We start from the raw sequence: 21373 nt of genomic DNA on the forward strand, positions 1-21373 counted from the left end.
GTTTGATATTTATAACAAATATTTAATTGAGAAATGGAAAATACCATCGTTGTATCATATTTGAAACCAGACAGAAATCCTACAGAAACTTCTAGCTATCGCCTCCAAATGGCCCTCTGGCCCACAGTGCGGTCGAATAGCCATAATCCAATCTACTTAGCGCGATAGCGTACAATAAATTCTCTCACACATAATTTACCCTCCTAACGAATAGACGGATTGAGCAGCGCTGGCAGACAAGACACGTGACATGTCGTCTCGATTTATCTCACCTAAATCTGCATTTCAAGCGAAACGAGGCTGCCCTTCCTCATCTTGGTTTGGGATCATCGCTTTGGGACGCACATTCTCCGCCTCCGACTTGCTATCTTTTGCAATTGGCTCGTAGAAGACGGCGACGACGACGCTCGGAGCTCTCAAGCCGCTGATTGTTATGTTAGGCAAAGCAAACAGTAAACACTCATCATGTAAATATTTATGAACTTGCCACCAGCCAGCGATGACCGTCGTGCAAACGCAATTTGGAGCTTGACGTCCATTATGTTGGCGATGACTTTTATCTGACGGCGGATTGCAGAATTTGGTGGCCCATTTCTGGGTTTTGGTCGTCGGGGCGTGCAATATCACGCTGCATTTCGATGTGGGGAGAGGTGCCTAGGCCTAACGATTTTGACCGCTGCTGATAAATGACGGAGATTAGTGATGGGGTAGGGTTTCGTTAACTTTGACTTTGACACCAAAGATTTCAACGAGGGAGGAAACGAACCCGGCGGGCACTGGTTGGGTGGAATCTTTTTGGCCGTTGTTTCTTACATTGAAATATTGCAAAATAAATACGGAAATGGGATAACATCTTTCTGCTCAACGTAGGCTTGTTGAATCTGTGTAAAACATATTCCTCTTTTTTCTGGCGTAACGTTACTACACTACTTTAGATATTATTTGAACAATTGTCAATTGACAAGGAGAGCAATTGACAATCGTTATATTTTTTATTGAGTTTCAAGGCAAGCACGGCGATACTCTAGGCTTAGGGATTAAAAACGAATTTTCTATACTAAAAGGTTCTTGACTGGTTGAGTTCTAATCCACGCGCCTCAAGTTGGCTAGGCTGAAAAGCTGTGTACCGTTTTGTCTCAAATTCCGAACAGACTCATATTCCGAACACTCGGTTTTTGTATGGTGATTAGGTTGAAATGTTTCGCTGAAATATGTCACCAAATAACAAGGAAATGGCAGTCAATTGCAATTCAATTTTAACGTCTCCAAAATAATATTTACCGCGGAAGTAGTGATGATTCTCTAGTTTGAGACCAGTAGAACAAGCGCAGATACATTTATTTGCGAAATTTTCATTTGAATACGATTTATTTGTGCTGTTCGGAATTTGAATCAAGGTGTTCGGAATATGAGACAGAATGAACGAAGTGTTCGGCATTTGAATCAAAATGTTGTTCCATATTTTTAGGTAAAAACAATACTAAAAATAATTGAATCAACATTATTTTTGGTACACCCAACAGCTAACAGTTAAACATTGCGCAGAAATTAAAATTTACACAAATATCAGCCAATTTATGCCAATCAGATGCCTTTGAAGCCACTTTTGGCCTTAAGTGTTCGGAATACGAGTCAAAACGGTATTTACCGTTATGACTTAGACCCGAAAAAATCCCAACTGCGAAGGATAACAGAACAATGTCAGAGTGTGTTACTAGAAATCGTGTTATTTTTTCAAACAAAATGTCTCATAACTTTGGTTCGTAGGCTCTTGAAACAACAAAAAATATACCGTGATGAATCAATACCCGGACGCTTAAGACGACACACATGTTCAAACTTATGTAAGTATGTTTTGTTGGAATATTTTTGAAATATTATTGATCAACACATTCTCACAAACCAAATCTACATAAAAGTGATAAAATATCCGGTATTAAACATGATTTTTACAAGAAAATTATTGAAATATTGATGCTTACCTTGTCTTTAAATCCGGACATCGGATACAAAAGGTGTTTTTAAATCCGGACACTACTGTATCGAAATCCGGACATCTGTGTTAAAACTTGATATATTTGAATATTGATTATGAGAATCATGTCAAACTTATTGAAATATCACTCCTTGACACAATCGATGAAAAAATTTCCCTTATATTGTTACACGTAAGTAATATTAATGTTTTGGAAACCAGAACTGGAGCGCATGCAGTTTGAACTGAAGTGCATGCGGCTTGAGTGTCAACCACTAACGATTTACACGGTTTATCGCACATTTGATCGTATTCTGTTATCTCACACTACTTCTCATATATATGTTTTACAATTCTTCTCTAATGTTCCCATAAAAATTACTTTCACTAGTAAAATTCAGGCTTTTTAAATGATGTCCGGATATAAAACCACTGACTCGAAATCCCGGACAGTCTCCCAACACACTGTAAAATACATATTTGCACCATAATATTCAACATTTGTTTCAGCGAACATTCAAAACAGCTTCATATAAACAATAATGTTCAAAACACTGGATAAAAAAAAGTCTCACACACTTTTTCTTTATCAAATCGTTGTTCTTGATTTGGCTTGCGCGTCAACAGATTTTTGAACTTGAATTTGCATGAACCGCGACGAAATGGCATTCAAAAGAAACTACTATTTTGTTATTATTTTTGTCAATTAGTTGGCTGTGGTAACTAGATTTAAAATTATAGTACAATGATCTACCATGATGAAAGTAAAATATTGGAATAAAATACAAACATATTAGCATTCAAATCTAGCTTTAATTTATAAATATTACCAGAGTGTCCGTGTATTGGTACCGTCCGGATTTTGATTCATCACGGTATCAACATTATTGCAAATTTTCTTGCAAAAACAAGATGGTAACAAAATGCTTAATAAGGTAAACAGTAGGCCGTCCCTTATTTTTCGAAAATGTGAAATGTTATAAGTTCGTCATTGTAAAGTGCTCGTTTTGGTAAGAAAAAAAAATCAGGTAAAAACTTGAAGTCCGTACGTGGACGCTAAGTGGTTCCCCAACGGCCCTGAAGGTATTAGGCGTAGATGATCCTGTGCGCAAAATCGAGCTCGCTGCTCTAGTGCACGCAGCAGGAGGAATTAGATGCCCATCCAAACACAACGCTTTCTATTTATATCCAATGCCTAGCCCGAGAGCGCATTATTTTTTAGGTAATGAAATAGCATACAACACTAGCCAGCAACTGTACTGGCTGAGGTTTCTATTGTGTGGGCTTCCAATGGGTCGCGATGTTCTCAAACGAACGGTTACGGAACATGAGTCCGTTGCTTACCTAAAAAATAATGCGCTCTCGGGCTAGGCATTGGATACAAATAAAAAGCGTTGTGTTTGGATGGGCATCTAATTCTTCCGAAAGAGGTGCACTTTGCGAAAAAGGACCACGTGATTATTGAGCTGAAATCGAATTCAGGTTAACTTCTGCGTTCATGAGTCCTCTCATGGCGTAGGGGTAACGCGCCCTAACTAGAGATCAGGGAGTCGTGTGTTTGATTCTCACTGAGAAGACGTGTAACTTTTTCGCAAATCTTCAAATCAATTTGTTTATCTAATCCAATTGCAAATTATATGTAATGTTTAGCTATTCGGTAGTTGTTAAACTTCCACTCGGCTGGTTAGCCGTAAACCACGATTCATAATTAAAATCAAGTAAATCAGAGGTAATAAATTTTGATCACAAAAATAAATAAAACATTTTTGATAAACATTGAATAGAAACAAAACAACTTAATCTTCTCTCGTCCACCCTATTCATACATGTTTTATTACTTTACACCTACAGGTAAGAAAAGTAGTGTAAGTTTTACATTCCAAATATGAATTATTAAATGAGATTACATTATTCCGATATCAATTAAATATTCATTCTTCGACATCAATACCCTAGTTGCATTCTTCGTCGTTTGTTCGGAAGTTTATCCAAGTTACATTTGGGTGCAATGTACTTGATAGTGTTCAATAACTTTGTCAACAAACAGAATGATCTTTCAGCGCAATGCATTGCAGTGAGAAGCATTAGAGCGGTTCCATTTGAATTCGAATGTCGGTTTACTTTTGTATTTTTTTAAATGGCTGAAATTTGGCATATGTTTTCTTTATACCCAAAAATGCCTATTTGCATCATCGGTTCGCCATTTTTACCCTAGTGTTACTTTTGAGAAGGGCCTAAGAAAAAAAGCCTTAACAATTTTCAAAAAATTAAAACTCAGATACTATTTGTCTAATCGGTTTGGTGTCTTCCGCAAAGTTTGAGGTTATTGTTGGAACTATCTGGAAAAAATATACACAGTAAAAAAAATTTGTATTTTTTTTATTTGGAAAATAAAGCTTAAAAATCCATTTTCACAAAAATCGTTTTCTTGATTTTTTTATTTTTTTTATATTTTAAAGTAGACAAAAAATGGAGTCTTTTGCACAGTAGGTCAAGATGGAGAAATCATGGACAAAAAAGTTATGATTTTTTGAAAAAAGGTGAATTTTTGAAAATTGTCATAATAAACTTTTTAAATATTTTTCAACTCGATTTTATGAAAGTACGCAAAATTTACGACAAAAAAGGCATACAGAAAAATCAGGCTCACTTTTACCGTTTTAAAGATACAGCGATTTTAATACAAAATTATGATATACCCAAGTAACCAGTAAGCACGATAATGCGGCACGGTAACAGCATTATATGCGCATATAGGGTAATCATTTGATGCATGTCAGTTTTATATACGCATATAATGCTATTATAATGCCAGAAAAGGCGAAATAGCGTGCCATTATAGTGCCAAGATATAACCGTGCTTCTCTGCACCACTAGTGCTGATATAAGACCACGTGATAAACGTCAGTTGTTTTCGCCAGGTTTTAGGGCGAATATTTTATGCTTTCGTATACGCAGCCAGAGAGCTTTCGCGTATGCGGCCAAGCAACTGGTACACGAGGTAAATAAATGAATGAATGAAAACGGAAACCTCTAATAGTATGCAAAAAATGTAATAAAATGATACAGATAGTACTTCTCCGTATCAGACATATTCGTTTTGGTAGTTCTCATCCTTTTGAGGACTTGCAATTGCCACATTTTGATCATCGTTTTATGATGATGAAATTCCTCATTTTGCGTCTCGAACCTGCGACACCCGTATTGTTGAGTTGTTGTCCTGCTCCTTTGCTCCTACGGCCACATAAGATGAATAGTATTGGAAAGAAAAGTGACCAATTTAAACCATCACTTTTCCCCGTCATAAAGCCTGTAATTGTAGTAGTGAGAAGATTTATGTTTGACTCCCTCTTACTACTATATGCAAACACAAAGCACGTGGTATATCTGTCAAAACACTGGATGGCATTTAAACATGTCCTGTATTCGAATATAAAGCCAATATAGTGCTTATTTAATGCCTGTATGCATCAGGCTTAGAAGCATTAATGATGCTGTAATAGGGTTTCTATGCAGCGGAAGTGCTGTTATAAGGTGTGTAAGCATTTGTGGTGCTATTATAATGCATGTACGCATCTATGATGCTGATTAAGGGCTTATTATTAGTGCTTATGGTTACTTGGGTTATTTGCAATTTTCGGTCATTATAATATAACTTAGAAACGGTTTGTCCGATCAGTTTGGTGTCTTCCGCAAAGTTTTAGGTTATTGTTGGGACTATCTGGAAAAAATAAACACTGTAAAACAAATGTTGTAATTTTTTATGTATCGAAAATAAAGCTTAAAAATCAATTTTCTCAAAAATCGTATTTTTGATTTTTTTTTTATATATATGTTGAAGTAGACAAAAAATGAAGTCTTTTGCACAGTGGATCAAGATGGAGAAATCATGGACAAAAAAGTTATGATTTAAAAAAAAAGGTGAATTTGTTGAAAATGGTCATAATAAACTTTTCAAATGTTTCGGTAGCAATTAGCAAAATTTACCTTTTTTGTTGAAAACCTTTTTTGTTGAAAATTTTGCGTACTTTCATAAAATCGGGTCGAAAAGCATTCAAAAAGTTTATTTAGACCATATTGAAAAATCAACCTTTTTTTAAAAAATCATAACTTTTTTTTCCATGATTTCTCCATCCTGACCCACTGTGCAAAAGACTTCATTTTTTGTCTACTTTAACATATAAAAAAAAAAAAAAAAATCATAAATACAATATTTGAGAAAATTGATTTTTAAGTTTATTTTCGATATATAAAAAATTACAACATTTTTTTACAGTGTATATTTTTTTCCAGATAGTCCCAACAATAACCTAAAACTTTGCGGAAGACTCCAAACTGATCGGACAAACCGTTTCTAAGTTATATTATAATGACCGAAAATTGAAAATTATATCATAATTTTGTATTAAAATCGCTGTATCTTTAAAACGGTAAAAGTGAGCCTGATTTTTCTGTATGCCTTTTTTGTCGTAAATTTTGCGTACTTTCATAATATCGAGTTTAAATATATTTAAAAAGTTTATAATGACCATTTTCAAACATTCACCTATTTTCAAAAAATCATAACTTTTTTGTCCATGATTTCTCCATCTTGACCCACTGTGCAAAAGACTCCATTTTTTGTCTACTTTAACATATAAAAAAAATAAAAAAAAATCAAAAATACGATTTTAAAGAAAATTGATTTTTAAGCTTTATTTTCGATATATAAAATATTACAACATTTTTTTTACAGTGTATATTTTTTCCAGATAGTCCCAACAATAACCTAAATTTTTGCGGAAGGCACCAAACTGATCGGACAAACCGTTCTAAGTTATATTTTTTTGAAAATTATTAAGGTTTTTTTTTCTTAGGCCCTTCTCAAAAGTAAGGCTATAGTCAAAATGGCGAGCCGATGATGCAAAAAGGCATTTTTGGGCATAAAGAAAGCATGTGCAAAATTTCATCCAAATCAAAAAATATAAAAATGAAATTTGGGAAAAAAAAGTCGTCATTTTCTGTGGAACCGCTCATTATTATTAGCAGTTCTTCGAAGATTTATCAGCATTGCAGATATTGAAGCTTTACCAACTTGTAAACGAATATTTGTGATTTTTTTTAACTTGGGAAAGGAACCAACATCTCACTTAATAGTTTCTGGTAGTTTTTTCGCAATTGTTAAAAACTAAATAATGCTTCTCCAGAAATGAAGGTCGTTAAATTTTGCTTATATATGAACCGAATAAGAAAAGCATCAGAGATTATATGATAAGCCGAAGTCATTTTTGAAACATCGGATTTTGCATCGATCAGATGTTTAAGATCTCAATACCCAGACAATTAAAATGTACATATAACAAAATCACCTTTTGCGTTATGCGATGCGTATATGTGTAAAGATTCCGTTTAAGATGTCGTCAAAAGACCTTATGCGTACAAAAGTGGAGGCGATATATGTGCAAAATTTATATGATGAAAGTTGTCATGAGTGTATAGATTTTACTACGAATCATTCTGTGATCTCATGCGACTTCATTTATGACAAAAGTTTTTTTGACTGCTGCTACGGATTGAATCGACTTACTATGCTAATATATGCGGAACGAAACAAAATGCTCTGATGAACTCAGAAAAACTCGTCAGTCAAACGATTTCCGTCACCGTGTCGTTCGGGGTGTCCGGCCATTTGGTTGAACGCCATTTGACCAAATGCCGTTTGGACGAATTACGAACAAAAACCTTTTTTTAACGTTGATGTGTAGGATTCAGAAGTGTGACCAGTTGTTGATCTGCTAATTATTTTGTTGATCTTTATGATGTGGCGGTACGTCATGTTTGTCGCTATGTAAGTGCTATAAGAGAATGATTTAAGCTATCCGTTCATTCAAGACGAAGTTGTGCGTCAAAGCTTAGAGTTTACGGTTGGTTCGTCGCTTGGCTACCAAGGGTGTGCTAGGGTTTGAAGTGTTTTTTGATAATTTCATCAAAATTGTTTCCTTCTTTTAAACATAGGCTATTTTTTCAACTTGTACTGGTTTCAATACTATTGGCAACTATTAAGCTTACATTTTAATTGGGAATTTTACCTTCTTTAAATCATCGGCAATTCTTTATATTTATACTGATATAACAATTACATTAGCTTCAATTTTTAAAAGAGATTTTTCCTTCTTTTGATCATAGGCTGTTCTTTCAGAGTATTGTTTGATCCTTCGACCTGGTTGCTTGCTCTTGCGGGGGCGAACGACGAGGGCAGGATCAAACACGTCGCGCGTCGTTAGCGTACCACGGTGGAATAGTATCGCGGATCGCGTTAGTAGTGTTTGATCCTTTGATCTTGTCGCTTGCTCCTGTGGGGGCAGGTGACGAACACTTGTTCGGCGTTCAATGCGTTTATCGAGTAATATCGCGGATCCGGTTGGGCGCAATAATTTCAAATTATATACTTATCGTTTGCCAAAACGAATCCTTTACCCAACCCTTACCCATATCCAAACTCGTTGTGTCTACCTGTGGAAGTGCAGAGGACTCCTCGGCTTCTATAAAGAAAATAACACGTCAACATTTCTCTCCCATCCCCAAATTGACCTGCATTCGGACGCAGCCGGCGCCGTTATTGTTTGTTATAATAATGAGAGCACCAGTACTTACACATTGAGGATGCTACTGATCCCGAGTAGTGTCTGTTGGTTCCCTGTGTAATTACAGCTGTTCTTGCAATAACGGAGTAGCATTTGCGGGCGGTCAATCATGCGCATGCTCATGCTCATGCTTTTGATCATAGGCTGTTCTTTCATATTTGAATAGTTTTGATAGTTATTGGAATATAATAGTTCATAGAGAGTCTTATTAAAAATTAAACCGAATGACTCGGTGAACACTTATGTTAAAGAAACTCATTGTTTCTCCGTTGTGAAAAGAAGAAGCCAAAAACTTGCGGTGGCAAGAAATTAATTAATTTATTAAGCACTACAAGGTATTATCAGAATGATTGAAGCAAATCGATTTTACAGAAAAACGAATGAGTCGTAAATTGTTTTCGTTTTTCGTAAGTGTCAAAAGCTGATACAAACGCAATCCGAAAACCTATGCTGGCTGCTATTACCGCTAGCAGAGAAGTGAATAATAGCTTGCAATTAGAATATTCTTCATTCAGCATTTACTGTTCCTTGAATTAACACTAAAGAGCTGTATATCAATTATCTTCTTCAAGAATGAACAGTTTGATTGAAACTCATGCAAAGAAGCACTCAAAAGCATTTGGCTTAGATTTTTGAAGTCTTGTAATTTAATCACTCTTAAAATTCAATAGAGCAGATTTATCTCTTCAATGCTGGTTTGCAATAAGATTTCTTTTTTTTCATTTGCTGATTAAAAAATCCTTATCGATTTCATCATAACGAATCGAACAAAAAAATCGATTCATTCGATTTTCGACGCTCCTAACATCGATTCAAAAAATCGATTAATCGAAATAAAAGCATCGATTTCCAGAAAATCGATTCAAAATCGCCCATCGCTAATGCATACATTTTTTAATTTAAAAATATACGCAATATGGGTATCACCTTTTTGCAAACTTCTTCATCTATCAGAGTTCCGTTTGAATAGTAGACACCATGTACTTCTTATCAACAGTTTTTGCAACCCTCTTCAATATGATAATTTATGTGTTCTTATTTGTGGCAACTTTTTTAAAATGTGAGTCTCATAAAAATTAAACACAAAAATGCGATACCTTTAGATTTCTTTTTGAATGGGTTACAATCTTTAATAGATATATTTTCGGGAATGCAATATATTTTTTTTTAAATACAGTACCTTACCGATTTTGGCAACAAGGTGTGATAATTATGTTTCCAAATTGGGGATGTTGCCAAATTCGGGAATTTTGAAATGCGTATAATGTTTATCATTGAAATCTCTAATAATGTATATTTTTGGGATTTTCTGAACATAAAGTGCAATTTTTGTTACCACACATCTTATGTGAAAATAGTGAACAAGGTTCCAAGTTAAAAAAAGTGGAAGTTCTTAAACATTAGGGTGCAGAGCTAGTCGGGCACTTCTATGATTCTCTTTGGCATGGGGGATTATCTATACAAAATTTTCAGAAAATTTTCAGTAAAAAGCACTTCAATACGATGCTTATTGTGGCCAAAAATAAGCTCAATACGTTACAAAGGACATCACTGCCGGAGTGAATCAAAAGTGCGAAGATTAGGATCCATCTCCCTATTATGCTAAAATCAATGTTATAACAGTTGATATGTAATGTTAGGAATGAATAGAGGATAAAAGAGATCCATCAAATAATCAAGGTCTGTGAAATAACTACTCGTTGTTTTTAGGGGGGTGACGCATTTCGCACAAAGACGGGACGTTTGGCTTATTGGTCATTTCGCGGCTTCAGGCATATGATTCTGATTATTGCAAATGTTGATTATGCCAAACGTCCGTATGCGAAACGTCCTTATGCGAAATGTCTTTATGCGAAATGTACCACCCCCGTTTTTTTATCCTAGCACTTTTTCAATGCTTCTGTCTACTCTAATGCGAGACTGGATGGCATTCAGAAATAGAGTTAATAAATATTCGTTTCTGATATTGGGGAAATATTTTTCTAAGAGTAGCAAAATGAATGATTAGAGAATTGGAAAGAATTTATTAAAAACAATTATGTTAAAGAAGAAATGTGAGGTGGAATTGTTGAAGCAACATGAGAGCACTTTTCGAACTAGTAATTAGTGAAAGTTGGTGAAAGTTTTGCTGCTGAAATTTCAAGTTTCATTCATATGATTGAATTTCTTTTTTCACAAGATTTTTTTTACGAATTATTTATGAAATTGCTATCGAAATTTCTTTGATACATAGAAACATTCTCAAGGATTCCACCAATTGATGCTTCTGGTAAAAATACTGATCGCGCAGCGGTTAGGACTAGAGATGGTCGGGTTTCACTTACTCCAAACCCGAACCCGACCCGTACCCGACTTATTTTATTCCTTCAAACCCGGACCCGACCCGAACCCGAGACAAAAATTGAAAAGCAAACCCGGACCCGACCCGAACCCGACCCGAAAAAGTTTTCTCAGAAAAAACCCGAATAGAACCCGGGTTCAAACAATGATAAATTCTCGAAAACTTATTCAAACAGACTCAAGTCAAAAAAGTATACAAACTTACTTTATCGATTCTACGTGCTTCGCAGACGAAATTCTACACATTTTGCTCTAAACCAACTCGATTTTTCACTTTTAGAACGTTTACTTTCCGGAATTACAAAACGACGAAAGTAAGATTTTCAACTTTCACTACCTAACCACTACTTTCGCCGCTCCGCTATATGGAGAGACAAAGTGACTTAACCACGAATCAAAACAAAACACTACTTGAGCCGATTTTACACTGGTACAAAAACGTCGAAAGTAACTGAATAAATCGGCTTATCATTTTGTAATAATTTTTTTGTGGGAAATAACAGGAACTCCCTAGTTTTTGAATGCGAGCTTATTGTATGCAAAATTTAAGCAATGTACACGGCGAAAAAATGTGAAAAAGGTGATTCATTTTAAAACAGTTTTAGAAGACAGGTTGTGATTCTTCTGAATTAATTTTCTCAAAACTGTATGGAAGTTACTTACGTCGGTTTGAAAAAGTAATCGAGAATTCATCGTTTCTGAAGCATTGGGAAGCTTTCAGGTTGTTACTTTGTGGACAATTCTCACCAAACCCGACCCAAACCCGACTAAACCCGACTTTTTTCAAGCCCGAACCCGACCCGTACCTGATATTTTTTTAGCCTTCAAACCCGACCCGAAGCCGAACCCGAAAAAATAAAAATTTTTGAACCCGAACCCGACCCGAACCCGTTTGAAAACCCGAGACCCGACCATCTCTAGTTAGGACCCAATATACATTGTGTGATATTTCGGTTATGGAATAAAATACGATCTATAATTTAGACGTTCTGCCATGGCGGAGGCATGAGAACTACTAAATCTATTTATTTGTGAGAGTATGTTCATTCATGCACATTCATATGTGGTTGTAACTGGGTAGGGTAATTTCAATTATTGTTGACGTTTTGCACAAACAAATACAATCAATGATGACATTTTTGATTTTATTTCTGCGTGATTTTCAGTAACATCGGTAAGAATGAAAGCTTATAGCAGAGAAAATTGTATCTTAGATTTGTATTTGTACCACAATGATGGTACGTAATTTTTTTCAACAAACTATGAATGGTTCGTCACTGTGAAGTCGGCATAAACTCTTATTTATAATTTATCTATGTTTTACATAAATATATTTTTCAAAACACCCCTATACTTTTACCGGTATTTCCTTGTTTTACCTGTCCCACACTATGAGTGTAGACTTGCAGAAGGTTTACTTAACTCAACAAAATTTGAATAGTTCCCCACTGTAAGTGTCGGAATAAGAGTGTTCTGCGATGGTTCAGCCAATCGATTTTTTTTCTTTTCATATGAGTTAAAAAAGATAACACATGCTTTTGTGCTCACAACTGTAGAAATATTGCGTTTGGCTATTTGTTCAACAAACTTTGAATGGTTCGTCACTACACGTGTCGACATTATTTTCTTCCACTTAAAAATTTTTCTTATCAATTGAAAATATTATATTTATAAGGATGTTCATGTCTTATAAATAATTGTTTATCATGATCTAATTATTAATCAAAGTGAATCCTGTGACCCAACGATCCTCCCCATTAACAAACATCCTTTCCAGTAACCTTTGTGGAGATGCAGAGGCAAACACGATCTCCAAATAGCAATGGTTACACACTAACATTCCTTCCCCCAATCTCACCTGACTACAAGGATGTGACCGGCGCCGTTATTGACCCGGTATAAAAAAGGCACTGAATTATGCACACTGAAGAAGATTATTAATTCTTCGTGCATATTCAATCTTCACTGATTTCGGTCAATCACGGAATAGCAACCATTGATATGTGTAGTCAGTCTTAGCTAAGCTAAGCTATATTGAACAACAATTTTACTTTCATTGTTGATACATCATGGATAAAACCTACTTAAAATTTGTTTAGGAGTATAATGATAGTATATGGTTATGACATTTTTCGTAATTTTCAGCATAACTCATATTATCGAAAAAAAAAGTTCAAATTTAGTTATGGATCAACGCTCTTAATGCTTACCAGGAGCATTTTTTTTGATCTAAAGTTTACAACATTTGTGAATAGTGACGCTTTTTATCAGACAATTGTTCTTAAAGTACACTGAATTATTGAAATAATCCAACGAATTCACGGTTATTTACACATTTTGTGCATTGGAAAAAATAGAATCAGATTTTTTATGCACTTGCGTTTTGTAGGAGTGGACGGTCTTGGTCTTTTGCATCTCAAGTTCAATGCCCTTAACGCTAATTTAGACAAAGGAGTTTTCACGATTCTGTAGTTCAGGGAGTTTCAGCCTTTTGGCTCACGAAACCCTTTGAAATAAAATTGTTCTTTCCATTCATTTCATTTCCGCACCTGTTCTTTTTCATCGCTTTATTTGTATGCAGGCTTGTTTAATACGCTTAGATCAACTAAACAAAAATCGTGAAGTATGATTTATGTTGGATAATCTTTCAATAATTTTGATTTTATGATTTTATTATGTTTGATCCGTTGAATCTGTTGCCTATGTAGGCGAGTGACGGAATTCGGATCAATTGTGTCCGGAAGAAAAAAAAAATGGGCAGACATGAATAAAACGTGCCCTGGTGTTTGATTCATTGAAGCTGTTGTTTTTTTTTCATCTGTATGGGTCGGTGGTAGGTCATTTGGCATAAAGTCGTTTGGCATAATGAGTCTTAAACCAAACATTTCTTAAGATGGCATTCATTTTTATTTAATCCCTCTGACATCATCAGGCTAATTTTGGAGTCAATTGATACAAAAATTACACTTTATTCAACAATTATATGCTTTTGAATAAACTAAAGCATAGTTAAGTTATTACCATTGTTTATCCAGAAATTAACCTTCAAATTTTAATTCTCGAAAACTTATTCATACAGACTCAAGTCAAAAAAATATGCAAACTTACTTTATCGATCCTACGTGTTTTGCAGGCGTAATTCAACACGTTTCGCTCTGTACGAACTCGATTTTTCACTTTTAGAACGTTTGATTTCTGGATTAACAAAACGACGAAAGTAAGATTTTCAACATTCGCAACATAACCACTACTTTCGCCGCCCCGCTGTATGGAGAAACAAAGTGACTTAACCACGAATCAAAACAAAACACTACTTGAGTCGATTTTACACTGGTTGAAAAACGTCGCAAGTAACTGAATAAAACGGCTTATAATTTTGTCATAAGAATTCTTGTGTAAAATAATAGGAACTCTACAGTTTTTGAACGCGAGCTCATTGTATGTAAAATTTAATCAATGTACACGTCAAAAGTATGTTAAAAAAGTGCTTCATTTCAAACCAGTTTAAGAAGACAGGTTGTGATTCTTCTGAAATAATTTTCTCAAAATCGTATGGAAGTTACTTACGAAGTTATGAATTCTTCTTTTGAGATGCGCTATTGGAATTTTTGAACTAAATTTTTTAATATATTCTGAATTTGTTTACCGGTATGTCGGTATATTTTGCTCGAAGAAAGAGGGAGCATGAAGAAGAAAGCAATGAATACTAGATGGATAGGTACCGTAAGGAAACGGCGATGGAAATTGGATTAGATGTGCGTGTTTTTTAGAATGACCCTACCAAGACAGCCTGTCAGGCCCCAAATTTTTGCACAATAACTTGAATGACTGTTTTTTTGATTTTAAATAGTTTTTAGATCTTTCCGCCAAAATTTGTGACTGCTGTTCATAGAATATAATATTACGCTTCTAATGACACATTGATTTGAAATTTTTGTCGATCCATTACTGAGAAAATCAGCCATGTTTTTTCAGTGTGTTTTTAGCAAAATGTCTCAATTTTAAGTAAACATTTTGTATACAAAATTCAAAATCTGTTTTTGGAAGAATACGTTTGTAGTAATAATAAATCATTGTTTTCAGAATGCGCCATAGAGAGTTTCAATTGGACGTGTAATCGCAGAGATATGGACAACACACTTTTGTAAGTTATTTAAGGGGTGAACCCAAACTTATGAATGGGAGTGTAAACTTGGGTAGGAAACTGAAATAGATAGCATCGAGCTAGAGAACATCGAGGTGGAAAGGTATCGACTTACAGAGGTATCACAGTATGCTAGATTGAAGGGACCGTCTACTCCATGGAGTTAGGGGAAATATCGAGGTACAGAATATCGAATAAGGGAGAGTTGACTGTACAATGCTACCAGGTATAAAACATGATTTAAAATTTAAAAAAAATTCACCTTCTTTTATACATAGGCTGTTCTTTGGGGCTTACATATTTTTTTCCAACTGATAAAAGGGCGGCAATCGATAATATTGATCTACTCAAGTTATCATCAAAAAAAAAAAAATAATCGGTTATTGTAGTTACATCGATGATTCTGATCGCATATTTTTTATATCCTTTCGTTTTATTATGCCGCACAAATTTTTGGCGTCCAATCTTCTAATGTTTTAATCATAACTTATGCCTTCTTTTAAAAATAGTTTGTGTTTTATATTCATATTGTTATAAGATAAAGTTTAATAAAGCGAAATCTTAAACCTTTTTATATTTTGCTGTTTATAAGGCCTTAAACCTTTTAAACGAAAAATAATTTGCTCTCGTGTACAGGCTATTTTTTCATTATGCTGCAATAATAGATCTATGGATTAAAGCTTTCAATATTTGGCCATTAAATTTTCACTTCGTTTACCAAGTAATTTTCACCTATGATCGATCCCTTTATATTAACTGCGAACTTCCTTTGCCAATTTACTATTTTCAAATATGTGTATCACAACAAGTTCAAAGATTCTCTATGTTCTGGGATGTAGAGAGAATTATCATTCAGAAAAGATCTTTCACCAGACCCGTCACGAGTTTTATTTAGTTATGCTCTCTAATGTCACCACAATTTTTAACATCCATAGCTCGACAAATCACTGAACAAACACTACGCTTGTTGAGTACCTTATTTTTGCTATAGGCTCGTTGGTGTTGATCTCAGTAAAAGTTTCAAAAAATGCCGATACTCATTCCTAATCAATCATTATGCCAAACGACCTGATGGTAAGCGACTTTATGCCAAACGGGGTACAATCGTATGGGTCATGCTCACGTATTCGTTTCAATTTGTATCTTTCTCGTTTACCAAAACGGATCCTTTCCCATATCCACATTCCCAGTGATTTCTTGTGGAAGTGCAGAGGACTTCTCGGCTTACGCAAAGCAAGTAACACGGCAACATTTCCCTCCCATAACCAAATTGACCTGCATTCAGACGCAGCCGGTGTCGTTATTGTTTGTTTTTAATGAGAGGACCAGTACTTACACATTGAAGATGCTACTGGTCCTGAGTAGCATCTATTGGTTCCCTGTGTAAGTCCAACTGTTCTTGCAATAACGGAGTAGCAACTGCAGGCGGTCAATCATGAGCGTGATCAGTATTTCGAAAGGCCGAAAACGTGAACTTAATTCAGTAGCACTCTTGGACGTGATTTTTCTGGAATTGTGTTGGATGAAAATTTTCTAAAAATATAGCGCGTATATTCTCGGTAAATGTTAGTTCGCAACTTTGCGGTAGGCGGCGTTGTAAAATTAAAATATTAGAAATGACGATCTTTAAATATGGTGTCTTTGGCAAAGTTGTAGATAATATAAATACAAACAATTTTGCCAAAGATACCTGAATTAAGTTCACGATTTCAGCCTATCGAAATACTGTTTATATTAGCCAATGTATAAATTTTAGATATTTATACATATTTTAATATTTTTACTGATCTTTCTTTAAAATAATTTTTGAAATCTTTTCTATTTACTCATTTTTTCAATTCTGAATTTGAACATCACATTTGAAAATGTTTTTTATCTTTCTTTTCTGAAGAACTGTATATTTTCTGTGCAACGAATAGAAAAACAGCTTCAACATAACATCAATACTCCTAAACTCTTTTTCTGGGATAGGTTGATTGTGAATAAATACCGTTTTGATTCAAATTACGGACACTTAAGGCCTCAGTCAAGTATAACTCGTCAAAAAGCATGTAAAATAAATCCTTCTGTATAATTCTTTCGCGTTATCGAGCCTCCAAAACACTTAACTTTTGAATGGCGGGTGAAGATTTTGATTGCGCAACATGGATTATTTTAAATAAATAGAATTGTGTTGATTTTTCATGATTCTTATTCCGGACGGTTCCTTACTTTTGCCTCATATTTCGGACACTTTGATTCGAATTCCGGACAGCTCAATCAAATCATAAATAGAAAAGTCAAATCATCAGTTGAAATCGTGAGACCACTAAAGAAACGTCTAACGCAGCTACGCATCATATTTTTTTTATAGATATTCATGGAAAGTGTTTATTAAAACGAGCCTCAAAAGTGAGAACTTTTGAACGGCAAAAAATGAAACATTTCGTGTGAAATGTTTCCCATACAAAGTAGAGTGTCCGGAATTTGAAGCTGTCCATAATATGAATCAAAACGGTATTAAAAAAATGTATTTAAATGAGAGCCTGGCATTTGAAAGTTACAAAAATATTAAACTTTTCATACTTTGAAAATATATTGAAAAAAAAAATATAAATAAGAAGACATCAAAAGCTTTGATTTTATGGTCCTACTAATTAGCCCAAAACTATTAACGTGCAGATTACGAAGATACGTCAAATTATTCCTATCTAAAAGCGGAATTGGTTATTCGTGGGATATATGATCCTTAAAGTAGACACACTCACTGTTGAAGTCTTTTTTTCTATTTCTACAAAATAAGGTCCAGAGTGTTAGGGGAATAAAAAACCAGTTGACATACTTACAGCCATTGCACGTCCGTGGGAGACCAATGAAATATAACGATGTACAACTGTCATATAAAAAACACTCCATACATCTAGAATATCAACCGCTGAAGCCGGACTTTGTTGGACATCCGCCTCCGAAACGCTAACAAGTTGTGATGTGTCGCGTAATTTTAACCGTTAACCTCAGTGGCACATTTCATAAGAAAAAGTCACACTCCCATTAGCATGCGATTCGCATTTTAATAAATCACTTAAATTTATCTCGTCAACTCTTCTCCCTTGATTACGCAGCACAAACACAGTTCCTCGCTTCCAGTCTGTTCCAGTCTTCTTCCTGCTAGAATTTGCAATTCATCATAAAGTTTACGGCTAGATGTGTCCTCAGCTGATCAAAGTCACTTCGAACGAATGCCGTCCAACAGTTGATCATCACACGCGCGCTTGTAGAATTAGTATTCCAGAACTTGATCCACTGATCCACTCCCAGTCATTCATGATTAGATTTTCTGCTTGCTTGTTCACTCGAACGTGTTTCGAATTTCCCCAAAAACTAATCTAACACTCACCATTTTCGAGCACTGGCTTCAAGTATCAATTATCGAACGGAATATGAAGTCGAAATTTTGAAATTCACTCGCGATCTTCACCAACTGCAAAACTCCTCCGAAAGGAAGTCTTCAAATTTTATCACCTTCGTCAAGTCACGTAGTGCAAGGTCTTCAGATTTGGAAACGTCTAATACATCAAGCAATCATTTTTGTTTTGTCCACTCTTGCTCCTGCAGAACAATATGATAAAGGACACCCCGCACAAAAGAGTGCGCGAAAGACACGTCCGAAAAAAAACAGAACGAACTTATTCGCGGAAAATAACCACCGAACTGAAATACGAAGCTGATTTGGAAGGCTTATTTATACCCTTGCTTGTCACCAGCAGAGACAGCTCGCATTCGCGGCAGGCAACACCAAGCGGCACTAAGAGTTCGCGAGATTCGAACCTAGAAGCCCACTTGGTCTGTCGCAGAAGATCTCCTAGTGGACACGGTGTGTCTGAAACCGTTATTAACGAAAAAATTAGGTAACTTAGCATCTTTTACGTGAATTTAAAACGTCAATGATTTGAAGATATAAGGCCATTTTGTAGGAATATTTTAAAGTTTGAAAAATAACATATACTGTATACTACATCACCAAACATTCAAAAACTAGTTGAATAACCATCAGATTCACATTAAACAATAAATCAAAAGCTGTGATATGTAAACATCTACCATGTAAATTAGAAGACATTCCGATACAGAATCGGTGAGATTTTCATTATTAACGGTTATAAACACACCGTGAGTAGAGCTAAGAGCTTCCAAGATGATGCTGAGTGGTGATGCTGCTTCTGACCCGGTCCTCATCGTTCGACGATCGTCTCTATCAACGACGACGACAACGATGATGATGATGTAGTTTCCCGCTCTTCTAGTGTATGATGCAGCGATGCACGCGTGCCCAATCCATCTCGCTCGCGGAAAAGGGTGTCGCGCGCGGTTTCTTAGTAGACTCGTGCAGCTTGAAGCGTGCTGAGTATCCTCGCGTAGCTGCTGCTGTTGCGTGAAGTGGATGAGAGCAAAAAGAGAAACGGTCAGCGAGGAGAGTAAGATAATAGCTCGCGCGCTTTGATATTGTTGCTCTAATGATGCGCGCGTGGCGATTAGGATTGATTTTATGGTTGATTGTAGGTTTATTGCGGTTGGTGGCGATTACATGCTAAGCCGGTAGGATATGTGAAGCTTGAACAGCTACACTCTATCAATTTTATCTCCAATTCAACAATTTTACCTACAATTGAAATAGTGAAATTGATAAATATGGATCTGCTGTTTGGAAGAGCTTATTCACAAATTTTACGGAAAAGGTCATTTACGACACCCTCCTTTCACCTCGTTACACTTTTTTATGTTCAAATCGAAATATTGACTGTCCACTAAGGGAACACCGACACTATATCATTATTATGCACTGCTGCTATACTTGAACCGTTTCACTAACACAGTTTTGAGTCACCAAGAATTGTACAGACGGAAGTCTTTCTTTAAGAAGAAGCTAAGCACTCAAATTCGAGTAATTCATTGAAAAACATTTCTCGCGTTTCTTTTCAAAAGGATCTTTCTAACATTGAGAGGCTCTCTTTGTTAACCGTCTTTTCAATCAATCACTGAACCACATTAACCTCCATGACCAACCATGAAACGACAGCCAAGGACATTTTATTTCGATCTGTATTGAAAAACTTCCCAAAGGTTTCAGTGCAATACTGTTATAATCGAAAAAAAGAGAGAGGAAAGAATCCCTCAATCTTGCACAGGTCCTTTTGAAAAGTTACGCATGATATATAAAAAGTTCTATTTCGACCTTAAATTTTGAATTACTCCATCTTTGTCAAATCAAACTTAAAATATTTACTTCATTAGGAAATTTATCTTTTTTGGTGATAATGGCACATGTTCGCATTAACAATAATTTTCCAAAGCCACAACGGAAATTGACTGGGAAACAAGTCCATATCACCGTTACGTGAATTACACAGCGCAACAAAAATGACATTTTTACGTGTCTCAAGGATCAAATTATGTGTCTCTAGTAGATTTGGGGTTGCTGAATCTGATGCCGTTCTCAGAAATTTCCCAGCACGTCACAATTTTTAGCTACAGGTCGCCAAAGTTGTATAAAACATTGGTTTTATTGATGTTTACCTAAAATTTGAAGTATATTTTACCAAACTTTTTTGTGATCTTATCCACCAAGCATGCAAAAAGAACTTAAACTTTCGTTTTAAATATATTTTGGTTGAAATTTTACGATAAAATTTAGATTGAACCGATCTTTTCCAACATGCTTGCAGTCTCCATACAAAATTCTTCGTTTCTCTTATATGGCAGAATACAATACTTTTCGAAACCATCAAAATAGTAGTTTACGGAACAAGTTGTAGAATGATGATTTTTACAGCACGAGTCGTAAATTTATCCTACGAGGCTTGCCGAGTAGGATAATTACGACGAGTGCTGTAAAAATCGAGTTCTGCAACGAGTTACGTACAACATTTTTTGCAATTTCGTAGAAGACCACTTGAGGGTATCAGAAATTATATCGGAATGCATTCATCATTATTTTACAATTTCTGAGAAATTGTTGTGTTATGATTCATTACGCAACTCAAAACAGTTGCGTAATGAGAAAGCGTTGCGTAATGAATCATTACAGCACTGGTTTCAGTTAGGTAATGACTATTCCCGCACTGTATACTTCAGTGCAGGAAAGTAGGCCGTTTCATGACAGATTAGCGTGATGGAAAACAGCCTATTACGATGAGAAATTGCAAAAAATAACTTTTCCGCATCAAAAATATTATAAACTTTGATGATAAGTATTGTGATACACATAAAGTTTGAATTCTGTGGCAAATTAGGCAAATAAATTGCCTTGCAAGC

At 35.3% G+C, this 21373-nt stretch overlaps 1 protein-coding gene across 3 annotated transcripts in view; it reads right to left on the minus strand.

Annotated features, from left to right (window-relative positions):
- LOC5571192 (mucin-2) overlaps positions 1-18784 on the minus strand; it is a 101712-nt gene extending 82928 nt beyond the window's left edge. Inside the window, exon 1 of one of the 3 annotated variants that reach the window (XM_021842261.1) lies at positions 18459-18784. In XM_021842261.1, the coding sequence (XP_021697953.1) occupies positions 18459-18461 (3 nt within the window). In that variant the 5' untranslated portion in view covers positions 18462-18784. The remainder of the gene's footprint in view (positions 1-18458) is intronic. The other 2 variants (XM_021842262.1, XM_021842263.1) reach the window with 2 other exon arrangements.
- Between the last annotated feature and the right edge of the window lie 2589 nt (positions 18785-21373).

This window comes from Aedes aegypti, chromosome 2, assembly GCF_002204515.2.
Source record: "Aedes aegypti strain LVP_AGWG chromosome 2, AaegL5.0 Primary Assembly, whole genome shotgun sequence".
NCBI classification, from domain to species: Eukaryota; Metazoa; Arthropoda; class Insecta; order Diptera; family Culicidae; genus Aedes; species Aedes aegypti.